This window comes from Gordionus sp. m RMFG-2023, chromosome 1 (genome assembly GCF_954871325.1).
Source record: "Gordionus sp. m RMFG-2023 chromosome 1, tfGorSpeb1-WG-v2, whole genome shotgun sequence".
Classification (NCBI taxonomy): domain Eukaryota; kingdom Metazoa; phylum Nematomorpha; class Gordioida; order Chordodea; family Parachordodidae; genus Gordionus; species Gordionus sp. m RMFG-2023.
This window is the reverse complement of record NC_088775.1, coordinates 78,810,623-78,825,206: the sequence shown is the minus strand read 5'-3', so window position 1 is coordinate 78,825,206 and position 14,584 is coordinate 78,810,623. Positions and strand designations below refer to the sequence as shown.

At 26.7% G+C, this 14,584-nt stretch overlaps 1 protein-coding gene across 1 annotated transcript in view; it reads left to right on the top strand.

The window, feature by feature from the left end:
- The first annotated feature begins 5,150 nt into the window (after positions 1–5,150).
- Positions 5,151–14,584, top strand: part of LOC135922516 (tyrosine-protein kinase receptor-like) — a 36,560-nt gene continuing 27,126 nt past the window's right edge. Inside the window, exon 1 of the mRNA XM_065456881.1 lies at positions 5,151–5,585. Coding sequence (XP_065312953.1) covers positions 5,219–5,585 — 367 coding nt within the window. The 5' untranslated portion in view covers positions 5,151–5,218. The remainder of the gene's footprint in view (positions 5,586–14,584) is intronic.

Sequence of the window (14,584 nt, the reverse complement as noted above, 5' to 3'; positions counted from 1 at the left end):
GAAAGGTTTGAAGTCTATTAACGAAATCTCGAGTCTTGCATAATATCTTTGGCTAAAATATTGTGTTAACCGTTTTTAAAAATCGAGCCGTTTAACAACTAATTCAAAAATTATTACAAAAAATCGTATCAACTTCATTATCTACTAGCTCGATGAAAATTATATTATTAATTTAAATTTAAATTACTGTTATTATTCCTTATATGAAAAATTTTTTTGTTTAAAGCGGCAAATAATTTGCAAAAGAAAAATGGCCTTTAAAGTTAATAAATATTTATTTATCTGAATAATGTTATTCAAAAAGTTCATATATTTTCATATTTAAAAAAACATATATTTACCAAGAGTAAAGATGCAGCAAAATGCAAATGGCTTGTTCTGGGGTTAGATAGAGCCCTGCATCTCAGCTTCGGGTTAAAAAATATTTTTTAAAAAGAGTTAAACTAAAGCTTAAAAAATACAAAATAAATAAAAAAGAATGATTTATTATGTGTGTTAGCCGAGGGATTATTTCCAGCCATACGACTTTATTAAAGATTAGATAAATCGCTTCTAAATTAGAATTTCTCTGGAATTAGAAAAAGGAATAATTTTTAAAATTTTACATTATACAAAAATGGAAATGCTTTTTATTTCTATTTTTAAATTTAAATATTTTCAGACTCTAAAAAAATATTCGGAAAGGGTAGAAGAGGTTCGTGTCTAAAAATCAATAAAGTAGGACCGTGATAAGGTTTTAAATTAAGTTAATTGAAATGGACTCCGGCCAAAAAAAACTGAATTTGAGTAAACGCGCTTTTATTACCCTGCATTCACAGTTAGCGTGAATTCGCGGCGAGATAGATAAATAAATGGGGAGACCGTTTAGCGCTATTAAAGTTTAGGGAAAAATAGTGCATTTTGCTATTTACTACCTACCTTGGGTAAGATGGCAAGCTCTTCGGGGTAAGATGTCAAATATCATATTTACATAAATATTAAGATGTCAAATTTCAAATTTACATAAATATTTTAATTTTTATTGTTATAATTTAAATTTACATGTTAATAATTAATTATAAATCCAATCTAGCTAATATAAAACATCGAGAAATTGAAAAAATATTAGTATATTTATTGTCAAATTTTTAATTCCTTATTTTTATTACTCTTGATTTGATTATTAAAATAAATATAATCAAAAATTAACTACACATATTAATACAAATTGCAAATATTTTCAAAAAAAAATTAATCATCACAACAAGGGCTCACAAGGCTCACAAAAAAGGCTCATTCCTAGCACAACTAGTTTGGTATACTGTATCCAATCTTATCGTTTTTTACTATTGTTATAACTTTTACTGCACAACACACAATTCCAATCTTTCCTTTTTCAATTTTTTTATTTTTATCGTTTTTACATTTTATTAATTTTTTTTATATGGAGATGCGATAATTATTTTTGATGATTTTTTTTACCCTTTTTGTCAATAGGAATATAAATTTTTGGCAATAACATGGATTAAATCTATTTAAACATGAAGGAATATTATCATCATTTAGTTTTTCAATATCACTATCATGATTCGAATTTAGCTAGTTAAGGAGTCCAGAAAATTTTAGATAATATTGTGCCAACTATTTTATTTGTCATTTTACCCATTGATGCTCTACCCCCGGTTAGTGAGTTTGCTTAAATGGCTCTAGAATTATTTCCAGATAAACTGAAAAAAAACACGGATTTAGTTTAATAGGTAGCTTATACATTGTGAAATATGATATTTAAATTTCATTTAATCTGAGGGAATACTTTAAACTCAAAACCAAAAATAAAAGTTAAAGGGCTAAAAAATTATTTTTGATCAATATCTTTTGAATACGGGCCTCTTACTACTAAATGAAGATGTATAGAGATAGATCTTTTGACCAAATAACAATTAGTCCTAAAATAAAAAAGTAGGCCCAGGTCTCCCCTACTTCGCCGCGAATTCGCACTAACTGTGAAGGCTTGTTAGGCTACTAAAATTAATGATTTATATGCTAAAAAATTTTGAGCCCACATTCTTTCCATGACCCACAAATAAATTACGTCATTAAAATCGGAGGGAAGGGGGTGCTCCTGATTAGCCAACATACATAGTTAATATTTATTTTAAAATTATATATATATTTTAGTAATTGAGGGGGAAGGGAGGGGGGGTTCTCATCTAAAGCTTTGCCGATTCCATTTATATGAATTTGAACCGATTTCTCAAACAAATTTTAATAATGAATTATATTAATATATTTCTTTAATGAAAATCTTTCTGCATAAATATTTTAGCTTTAACAAAATATAGATAACTAAGAGTCACATATTACATAAATCTTTATCTTTCAATCGTTTTCCAAGTTTGGCATTCATTGTCCCACTTTAATCAAATTATTTGATTTGAAGATTTAAACGTTAAATATAAGAGATAAAAGAGAGAGTGAGAATAAAAGGAAGAATATTTTTAAAAAAATAATTATTATTGATTATCAAGATTCAAAAATAAATTAATAATATTATTAAAAGTAATGTAAATGATGTGATTCAATGCAAATTTATTCACCTGCTGCCATATATTATCATTTTATTAACTCCACTAAAATGAAAACTAAGAAAAACAAAATCTCATTTACTAATAAAGCTTTGTTTCCACATTATCCCCATTTACTAACCATGTAAATAGTTGTTTAAAAGTAGGGCTTTTTTGTTCGGATTCTTGTTGCTCCGGTCTTCTTGATCGGGCCATTTTTTCCTCATTCTAAACATTATTTTAAATTTATATATATAATTATTATAATATACATAATTTACTTCAATACTTTTGTGGGGTGTATAAGATCAGGTATTTTAAAAATTAATATTTTAATAATTATACATTGATCTCAAATTGACATTATATTTAATATAAATTCTTGTTAATTTTGTTGAGAATTGTTTGTAAAATATAAAATAATTGTGGCGAGCCCCACAAAATTTACATATATACAAAAAAATTTTTTTAATTTTTACTATAATATAAATGTATAACTTTTGATATTGGTTTTAATATCAAAACATATTATTTTTATAAACTTTGCCATAATTATCTTCAACATGCTTTATCTAATCTTAGTAACTAGTATTATTGTTAAATAGGGTTTTTACAATTCTGACCTCCACAAGAATTACCGGTGAGCTGACTCTTACTACATTAGTTGATTAATTATACTCACAAATTAGTTATTAGATTAAATTTATTTTTTATTAGAGGCCGCTACAATATAAATCTGTTTGGTTTGCATTTGTTTGTCGATCGTATATATAAATATTATAGATGTATCATAACGTTCAAAAAAAGGAAATGGCGGGAAACCAAAATTGATTTTTAATTATGCATAAATGTGCATCGTTTTTCAAATTTATGGATTATCATAAATAAAGAGATTAGTTTACCAATATTGTCTAACTCTAAATTAATTCATTCGTCAGAATGACAAATTACATATTTTGAAATATGTATTTTTATTGTATAAAGTAAATAAAAACTTAAATATATTATTTATATATACAAAATATTTATATTTTATTAAATTGATATACGAAAAGAAATTTGGATGCATTGTGAGACTTGTAACCAATACGGGTGTCAAACTAGCCCTAACCTTTAGCTATTTTTTTCTCGAGGCAAGAAAGAAAGAGAAAAAGAAACGGAATTATATGCCTATATTCTTATTCCTAGAGTGAGAACTAGAGACCTTCATATTTTCTAGCGGGCTTATATCAGGCCTGGGTTTTTGAAGATTTTTTTAATGGGCTTGACCTAAAATTATTAAATTTAAATTTTGCTTATTTAAAACAGTTGCCAACTTAAGAAATATTTCTTCTTCTAATAATAAACTATGTTATAAACAAAATGATAGCCTAAACACACTAAAATAAAATATATTTTTTTAATAAATACAATAAATTAAATTTTGGGGGCTAGGCTGGACCTAAAAAATTTTTTACTGCGGGCCTGGGCCGGGCTCGGTTAAAAAATTAAGACCCATGAAGCGAGAACCACGCAGACTTATTATAATCCTAAATAATTATGCAAGCGAATATATATTTGGTAAAAAATATTAATCCGACCGTTCCAAGGAGAGAATTTTTTTTTGTCAAAACAAATCTAAATTGTTTTAAAAGTAGATTCGAGTTCGATTTTATTGACCATTTAAAAGATACTACATTTTAACGTAATCGAAATACTCGAAAATGTAATTTTATTTAATTTAAATCGTTTTATTTATTTATCAGCAGGAAGGAAGCCCATTCCTTGAAATCTAATTACCATTTTTTTTATTAAGAAAATATTTATTTAGTATATTTTTTACTACATATAAAATCAAATATTTATTTTACGGAGATAGAAGTAATGTTTTTTAAAAAAAAAATGAACATATTAATAAAAGTTTGCAATTGTTAATATTTTTCAAATCTTTTTTTTTCTTCAAAAAAAAAAATGTAAATGTAGCATTTAGCAGTTGTTTCCATTCTACCTTCTAAACTATGTATATCTATTTATTCTTCTAAGATATAATCTCCGTAGTCATATTAAAATTAAATTTTTATCTTAGTAATAGAATTTGGAGAACTATATTTACTTAAATACTAATTTAAAATTGTAATATATATTGTATGCGCAACATATCATAAAAATAGGATTCGCAAAAACTTAAAGGAGGAATTTAGCCCCGTGCTTGAAAACCTCCGCATCATATTAGATATTAAAAACCAAGATAATTAGAGATCAAGGTTTTTATACTCACTTATTTCAGTAAATTATTTATTTAAAATATTGTTATATTTACTTTTTTAAAAAAAAAATATCCTGAATAAAATCAAGGGAAAAAAAGAAGAAGATTTATCTTTTTGTTATTTATTTTAATTTTTATTTGTTTATTGGAAAGTTAAGATTTAAAAAAAAAACAGAAATTTTTTTAAAAAAAAAGAAAAATTTGCAATAAATTGACGAAATAAAACAAATGGTATAAATAAAATAAATTTTATAAAATGTAAATTATTACACCCCCATAAAAACAAAAAAAATTCAATTTCTGAATGAAAAACTAAATTATCCTTCCCATATTTTCTATACCTGGAAATTGACCAAATATTTTTGCCCCATTTTTAAAATGAATTTTAATTTCCTAAATTTTCGGTAAAAAAATAAAAAATAAATAAAGAATGAATTCTATCATGGCATGGATCTTTTTGTTAATGTTATATTATTTCTATGAAATCGTAACAATCGAACAATTAATTATAGACTCCAAATTTTGTAAGGATTCTCACCGCTACAACACATCGAATTGTCGAAAAGTGTTCTACAATACACAAAATGAAAACAATATAAATACAATTAAATCAAGTAGTCTAACATCCAAATTAGAAGCTCTCAGAAATATGATTAATAGTAAATTCAAAAAAAACAAAATTGATTCCTATCAAATTAAAACTACAACTACAATGGATTACTTTCAAAACCCCATATTATCTAACACCGTTTCTAAATATCCCTTGGATCCACCAATAAAACAATCCCCAAAAATAGGTAAAAAAAAATAAATATTATTTAGTTTATTATATATTAGTAATAATATAATATTAAGTAGAACTGTTGTTCCCATCCCCTTCCAACAAAGCAGGACAGCTGACTGTAAGATATTTGCGCGGTGGGTCTCGAGAATATCATTATCATATATATAAAGGAACAGCAATTAAAATGTTTTTTAAAAGGCCTATAAGGATTTTATATGCAAATAACATAATTTGATACAAAAGAACAGTACTATTATTTTTAGCATATATCGAGATTGATATTTTTCCCTTTAAATATCTAACGTCCATCAGTTCGCATATAAACCCTCTTTATCCACACTGATATATAATTAGTTTTTTTACTCGTCTAACCCATAATTTCTATTTAAAACGCATTCTAATTAATTTTTAAATAAAATTATAACTATGGTTTATTTTATTTTAAAAAAATTATAAAACATCTTTTTTATATTTTTGAGTCGACTTGTAAGAAGAATATTACGGGTAGATAAGATTACAATCCGGTGCACAGGCCGGACTATGGTCCTCATATAAAGATCAGTTAAGATTAGCTTATATTTCTCATTTCTAAATTAATACTTTTTTTAAAACATCATTTTGCTAAATAAACTTAAAATTAACCCAACCAATATGCTTTCCTAATCAAAACCTTTTATTAATTATATAACATTTTCGCTATCTTCTCATTTATCTTTAAGTTCCCAAATCTATGAGCAAAATTTTTAGGCTAGCGTGATATTTTTGGGGTAAAATTTAAAAATTGGCTCAAATCGAGCATGCGCTTTAAAGAATGAAGAAACCTGCATATTTTCTTTTCAATATATAAAGCCTTTAAAATAAAAAAGAATTGGAAATAGTCTTATTGTATCCAAAATTACGATAATTATTTTTATTTTCTTTTTGTGCACAAATTAAAAATTGATAATTATAAAATAGAGAAGAAAAATATAAGTCCTTCATTTATTTGCTTCTAAAGCTAAAAAAACGTAAAATTAACAATTTTATTTGCAAACATATGTATATCATTATGAATATGTGATTTTAACCAATTTTTTTTCAAATCACAAATAGGAAAAACATAAATTTTCAGATCGCACATAGCGTCCTCGTTTTGGAAACAAAGAATACAATCGTTTTTCTTTTAATTCTTCATAATGCCAATTTTAAAAATGAAGATATTTCGATAAAACAAATATATATTCTTTCATCAAATTTCTAAACTGTTTTTATCTTGTTTTTACCAAGAGTTCTTTTATTCTTAAGCCGATTCTAATCCCAGTTATTTTTTATGACTTATAAGTAGGCTTGAGCCTAACATAATTTTGATCAAAGTTAGCGGGATTTCTTCTACCCTTACCTTTATGACTTCAATTAAAACTATAATAAGTTATATATTCAATTAAAACTATAATAAGTTATATATTCAATTATTTATTCTAATTTGTTTGTTTATTATGAATTAGTATAGTTATAAGTTAATATACGGTGGACTTTCATCTTTACGGTATACTCTTGGTTGATAAACAACCAAAGGAATTTTAAATTCTTCTTTAGACATAAAATTTTTCCGTTATTCTTAAATCAGATGGGCCTTGTACCTATTTTTAGAGTTGAATCAGGTTAGGATTCAAAAAAATGAAATAATTCTGGCAATTTTTTTTTTCTTGGATTTGTTTTGTGTAATAAAATAAGTGCTAATTTATTTATTATTTATATTTTAAAAAAGTTCCAATTTTTTGCTTCTTTTTAGGCCTTAAAGTGTGCCACTAGCGATTTTCTATGTGAGATATATAATTAAGTAATAGCTAAATATCTGCTATTTCGGTTTAATCTACAGAGGCCTGCCGGAAAAAATTCGGTAAGATTAAGGTGGTTTACTTTATATTAGTTTCTTTCAAATTTGAGCTGCTATCATTTTTAAGAAAACCTCCAAGGCCAGAGTGATAGTTTTCCGCTAACTTGGTTCCGGCTATAAATAGGCTTAAACGGCTATGATTATTTTATAAACGTATAGAAAAATTCGCTATTATTTAAATCCAAAATTACGCAATGCTATTTTATCATAAATTATGGAATATTAAAAACATATTAATATATACCTATATTGACAATGAATAATAAATGCTACAATGTCGCAATTATAAGAGGAAAAGAAAATTGCTTAAATTTAATCAATTTCATTTCGCTATAAATTTTTCTAGTAGATACTTAAGATTCTTAAATTAAAGCTTTTTAAAGGGGAAAGGCATGTCACATATCACGAGTTAAATATGTCGATTTTGTTTTGAATTACATATAAGATTGGAAAGTTTAATATTTGTAATAATCGAAAACTTAGAAGAAATATTTGATGGTTTTACTGGCTCTACTTCGAATATCTTGTTAACTTATTTTAGGCACTCATTTTAATATTCTCTTTAAAAAAAATATGTGATATATTTATGTTTATTTTAACTAATTAGGTCTTTTTTTGCCACGGTGAAATTTCTAATAATTTTTGAAAAGGGATAGGGAATAAATTAAGTTAGTATATTTTGTAATTGGAGACCATTTTAGCATATTTATATTTCTTGAGTAAAAAAAAGAATACCAAACTATTTGCGGCAATATTACTGTCTAAAGACTCAGATATCATATATTTACAAAATCGGCTTTAGTCTGAAAAATTTATATAGTATACTTTTATGGATCAAAATTTATATAGAACACAGGGCCCTTAAGATGGCTTTCTCCAGGGCCATATTTAAAATGAATATTGAAATTTATATATTTAATAGTTAAAGATTTTTTTTAATCCTAAACGCGCAACTTTTTAATTTTGAGAGTAATTTTTAATTATCATTATGTTCTTAGCACAAATAAAATATCAGGCATTGACTGTAAATCTCGATTCTTTAAAAGCCCTAGCATTAATAAATAGAATATAAATATTATTTTAAAATAAATTACAATATGCTTATATTTCATTGTATTTAAGAGCTGTCAAGCTAAAATACTAAATATAAAATAGAATACTAAATTTAAATTCAGGCAAATATTTCGATTTTGATTGATAAATAAAATATAAATATATATTAAAATAAATTACAATAGCTTATTTCATTTTAAGAGCTGTCTAGCTAAAATACTAAATATATATAAAATAAAATATTTAATTTAATTTCACAAAAAATTAAAAAAATATATTCAATGATCCAATTACAAATACACAATATAAGATAACAAAACACAATTGATTTATAAAACAGTTGTTAAAGAAATAGATAGCCATGACCATGACATTGGGAAAAAAAATAAACAGAGATATAGATTACGGGAAAATTAGTAATGTAACATATGTAAAAATCTTAATGGGCCTAGATTGGCCGGATTTTGCAAATCTCTGATTAAATTAAGACTATTTATAATTTTGAATAAAATTTAAGTATTTGTTAGTAATAATGAAATAATTAATAATATACTCTACACTATATGTAGCTTAAAATTGATCATTTAGGTATTATAATGTGAAGGTGGTTTCGTAACAGTCCAATAGTTCAATAGAACATAAAGTTTAAAATGTTCAAGGGTTTAAATGAGGTAACTCAATTTTTAAATTAAAACGTTTATTAAAATTTTTAAATATATTTGATTTACATTACGAATATGGTTGTTTTTGTAAATGAATAATTTTATGATGAAGTGTGTTGTCGTGATGAAAAAGAGGAAGATGTTATCAAACTAAAAGGATTATAATTTATAAAACATCGTGTTTTGGGATAATAGAAAAATGCTGTATGTATCTTTTGTTAATTCCTAAATGATATGGCATTATCTAATACTTTCTCCTAAAATTAATGTTACCATATGTTTTTTAATAGTTATTTTTTAAATTATAATTAAATTTTTTTGAACTCATTTTATAAATTATTTGTATTTAAAAAATAATGATTTAAATAATAATATAAAAAATTGTTTCTTGGAAGAGCCGTATGGTAGGAAAAGAACGATTTGAAAGGGGAAGACACAGATTTTTGTTTATCTTATATCGACAATATTAAATTTTTCACACTTATATTATCATCAATTTATCCATTTAAATTAAATGTTATATTAGTAATAATTTATTTTAAATGTAAAAAAAACAAGTTTTTGGTACTAGCGTTTTAAAAATTTTAAGCAATGGGTGGATGAACGTAATTTTTCAAACAACTGATGGAGATTGGGCAGATTAGCTTAAAATATTTTACTGGTGAGATTGGATAGGGCAGCTAAATTATTTAAAAGTATTTATATTTCAAAATTTCATTAGTAAATTTCAGTCTCTTTTTAAATAACGGATTGGTTAATTTTTAACATATTGGCGGGCTTCAAAATTTATTTCCAAAATGACGGTTCAGGCTTTTGAGCTAAAACCCATTCATTGTAGATCTTTAATAATAGCTCGTTTTAGAGTCAAAAGAATACCCAAATCCTCTCTGTCATTACAATTTTATTTTAAATCTACAGAACAAAGGTGAGGCGGGTATAATCTTACCTCACGAAATAATTTTGGCAATATTATAACTTGAAGGTACTTTGACATGGTTATTATTACAGTAGTTTAATATTTTATAATAAGGTGTGTATATATATATATATATAATATATATCTACCAAATTTCATGACTTAGATTTGATATAGTTATATGCAATTTGTTGAGTTGGGGTTGAATCAATGATATTATTATATGTCATTGGGTTGAATAGACCCTACCTTTTTTTGAATCTAGATTTTTTTACTTACGTTTTTATATGGCAAACTAGACTTACCAATATATAAAATTGGAAATGTAATTTTTTTATGTTTATTTTTTTTATATTAATTAGTGTTGTTGAACGACTCGATTTGAGTCGATTTTTGAAACAGCCAATTCATTATTTTATCCATAAAAATAGCAAGCCTGAAAACTTTTCTCAAAAATGGCCCAAGGGTTTGGACATCTGTTAGTGAAATCACGAGGCTTAGGCAATTATTTTTTGGCGAAATATTGAGTTAGCCGTTTTTAAAAATTGGCTCGAATGAGCCGTTTAACAACACTAATACTAATATTGGATTGGTTCCTTTTTCTGATTGGTTAATTTTTTATTTTATTTTTATATAAATATATATATTTTTTTACCATCTCTTAACATTAATGGATTGATGAATAAACTGGCAGTTCTTTTAAGGATGTTAGATGCGGAAAAATCGACATTTGGGGCATCCAGGAAACCCACTACCCTGGAGATATTACGGCTAATTTTAATGATTATAAAATGTTTTGCTCGGGCACCACCTCCAATAGTTGGTCGGGGATTGCTTTCCTCATTAATAAGAGAATGCAGAAATATGTCATGAAATTTGTACCCATCTCGGAAAGGTGTGGGCTTCTATACTTAAATACGAACTTCAAGTCTACAATAATCGCAAATTTCTACGTCCTACCAAACAGGAATGAGCGATCAGCCTTTATAGATATAATGATTAACATAATACACTCCTTACCAGAGAGATATAACATTATAATATTAGGTGATCTAAATATGAATATTGGCAGGGAAGTGGAATATATGAACAGAAACGTCACTGGGCATGCCACCTTAATACAAAGGAATAGCGAATACAGTAAGAAATTACTTGATTTCTGTAGTAATAAAAATTGAAAACACTTTTTTTAGTCATGGAGATAGGAGTACTTACACCTTTGTAAGAGCTCAGCAGAAATCACAAATCGATTTCTTCATTTCGAATGTTCATTGTTGGTTCGTTGATGTAAAGGCCCAAACTAATATAAACCTATCGGATCATAGACTGCTTAGAGCAATTATTATGGTTAAAAATTTATGGGGGTATCACAATGGAAACAGACAATCTTCAACTAGTTCTAGCGCTACTCTCTCGCGTAATGGTATAACTCGCAAACTAAATAAAATAAGAACATTGGACGATGCAAGATATTTTGATCAAGTATTAAGTGGGAAAGAAGCTAACTTCTTGAATACAATTAGGCTAGAAGGTGTTGAGAAAAGTTGGAATCTTTTTAAAGATGTTCTTGTCGATACATATAAGGTCCTGCCAGTAGTAAGTCTTATCCCAAGGAATGAATGGATGTCGAATGATACCCTTGAGAGAATAAATCAGTTAAGAATAGCGAATAGCTCTAATAAGGATCTATGGAAGCTGATACAGAGATTACTGCGGAGAGATAGACGGGTCTATTGCGCGAAGAAAGCGTTTGACATAGACAAAGATGTGAGAGAAAATAGACTATATGATGCATACAAGAAATTAAAATATTTTTGTAAACCTTGTAGCTTTAAGAAGATACCCTCAATTGTATTAAATAATGGTAAAATAATAATTGACCAAGAAATAGCTTTGTGGCTTGATTATTATATTACGGTTTTTGACGGGCGCAAAGTAAATATACCAACTAGTTTAAACATAAATGTTGCTTCACCCCAGTCTCGGTAAATGAAATAATGAATGTAATAAAAAATTACATAACAATAAAGCTCCAGGGCTTGACAACATTACTGCTGAGTATCTAAAGATAGCACCTAGAACGACATCTTCCTTCCTTCTGGCCCTCATTAATAAAATATGGGAAAGTGGAAGTACCCCAACAGAATGGAACAAGTCCTTTTTATGTAACTTCCCCAAAACTGCACCCCAAAAATTTACTGATTATCGTGCGTGTGCTCTAACATCTTGCGTGTCCAAAATATTTATGGTACTTATAAAAAATAAAATTGCTCAATCGACGCCTAATCTTTTTCCTAAACATATTTGCTTATAGGCCAAATAAAAATATACTGGAACCTATATTATTTCTGAAAATAATAATGCAGAAGTGTCATAAATACAAGATACCCTCATTCTACACATTTATTGATTTTAGTAGAGCATTTGACAACGTTAACCATGTTAGCTCTTTGGGAAACGCTAGTAGAATGCGGTATTGAAACCCAAATAATTCGAATCTTAAAAAATCACTATTCAAATTTATTTGCTTGTTTCAAAATAAATGATAAAATCTCTCCCTTCTTGAGGATAAAAAAAGGTGTAAAACAAGGCTGCACCCTCTCACCTCTCCTTTTTAACATAATAATCAATAAAATAATAAAAGATGTACTATCTAGTTGATATAGGATCAAATGAGAAGATTTTTTTTGTAAATAGGATAATATCCTATGCGGATGATATTGTAGTAATCTCGAGAAGTATTGAAGAAACCAAGAATCTACTTTATCTAATTGAGACTGTGAGCTATAGAGTTGGACTTAAGATCAACTTTAACAAAACTGTTATTCTTCCCTCCCCAAACACGCCTTCAATCCAAAATTTTACAGTTGGAGAGAATACAGTGAAAATCGTAGGGAAAATAAAATACTTAGGTGTAATCTTAGATAAGAAAGGAAGTTGTAAAGATGAGATGAAGATGAGAATACAAAAAGCTAGAGGCGCGTTCTATAGATATATGAACGCACTATACACGGTATTTTCTATCCAAGAGTTATCTCAAACTCAAATCTTTAGGGGAAGTCAACTCACACACCAATAAATATTACTCTTAAAAAACGCCGGATTCAGCTCTTAGGCCACATAATAAGAAATTCAGATAATAACTTAGTTCATGATGCCATAACATGGCTGTACTCATACAGTGGAAAACAATACACAAAATACAAAACATTATGGTATTATAAAACAATAAAAGATATAATGGACTTAAACGTGAACATGAAACAATTCATTAAACTAAATATCAATAAAAGATCCATTAAAAAGCTGTTTCGCATCAAGAAAAGTTACCTCTAATAAGAATAAAAATACATCTCAGAATTCAATGTTCACTATCATTATCTAATTATCCCTATTTTATATTTCCTATCGTAATAAATGTCAAGAATTTAAACTCATTATTATCAAATATTTCCAATGTCAACAATCATTCAAATCCTCCTATAAGTATTCTTTTGCAGTTCCTTACTAAAAATTGTTCTAATATTTTGACTTTTATACCCAAATTAAATTAGTTCCAATAAGATGGAAATGAGGAAAACCTAGCGTAGCTCTGTTGCATTCAACACTAGAGGGCATATGCGCTATATATCTCGTATCACGTATATTTTTTTAAATCTTTTAAATAATTTTTTCTAAATTATATATACAGCGTTTTATATATTGAGGAGGGGGGGATTCTGTTTATAAATTTTTTAATGGGGTAGGGTAGGGATAATATTTTGGAGGTTATCAATTAAACTTTTAGGTTGTGTATTTAACCGGTCAAATATGGTCAGATTTAAATAAATAAGACAAGTAAAATGAATCTATTCTATAATATTAATTTAAATTTTTTTTAAAAATTCATTGTCATTCAATAAATATTTCGCTTTTCGTGGCAGTCTTTTTCTGATTCATATTCAATATTATAAAATATTTTTTAAGCAGTTTTCCTGTTGTCGAGATCTTCAATCGATTTCTGTTTTAGTAAGAATATTAACCCAAATCAACCAATTTCTTTCTCAAGAAGTATAAATGAATTGTTAGTAAATTGCCACTTCTGTTAATGAGCACGGTGAGCAAAGCCCATTTAACTAACTTGAGGCCAGAATCTTATTTCTTATGGAAGTAATTGCTTTCAACATAATTTGCTATTAAACTTGTAAAATGTATAATTCTTGTATTATATCATATACTTTATTAAATTCACTACTAGCATACTAGTAAGTTGTTCCCCTTATATTGGGGACCCAATAAATAAGCAGCATTTTATGATCACATGTATTTATATCGTTTTTTCTTTTTTCAAACATATTTTTAATTTTTTTTTTCTTAAGACTTTTTAGAATATTTAATCTATTTGGCGAGGTTAGATACTCCTTCGGACAATTGACCATTGACTGAATTTGACCAGTCAATTGACCTTTCATAAAATTGAAATATAGTATTAAACCATTAATAAATATCGAATTTTGGGGTGTTAT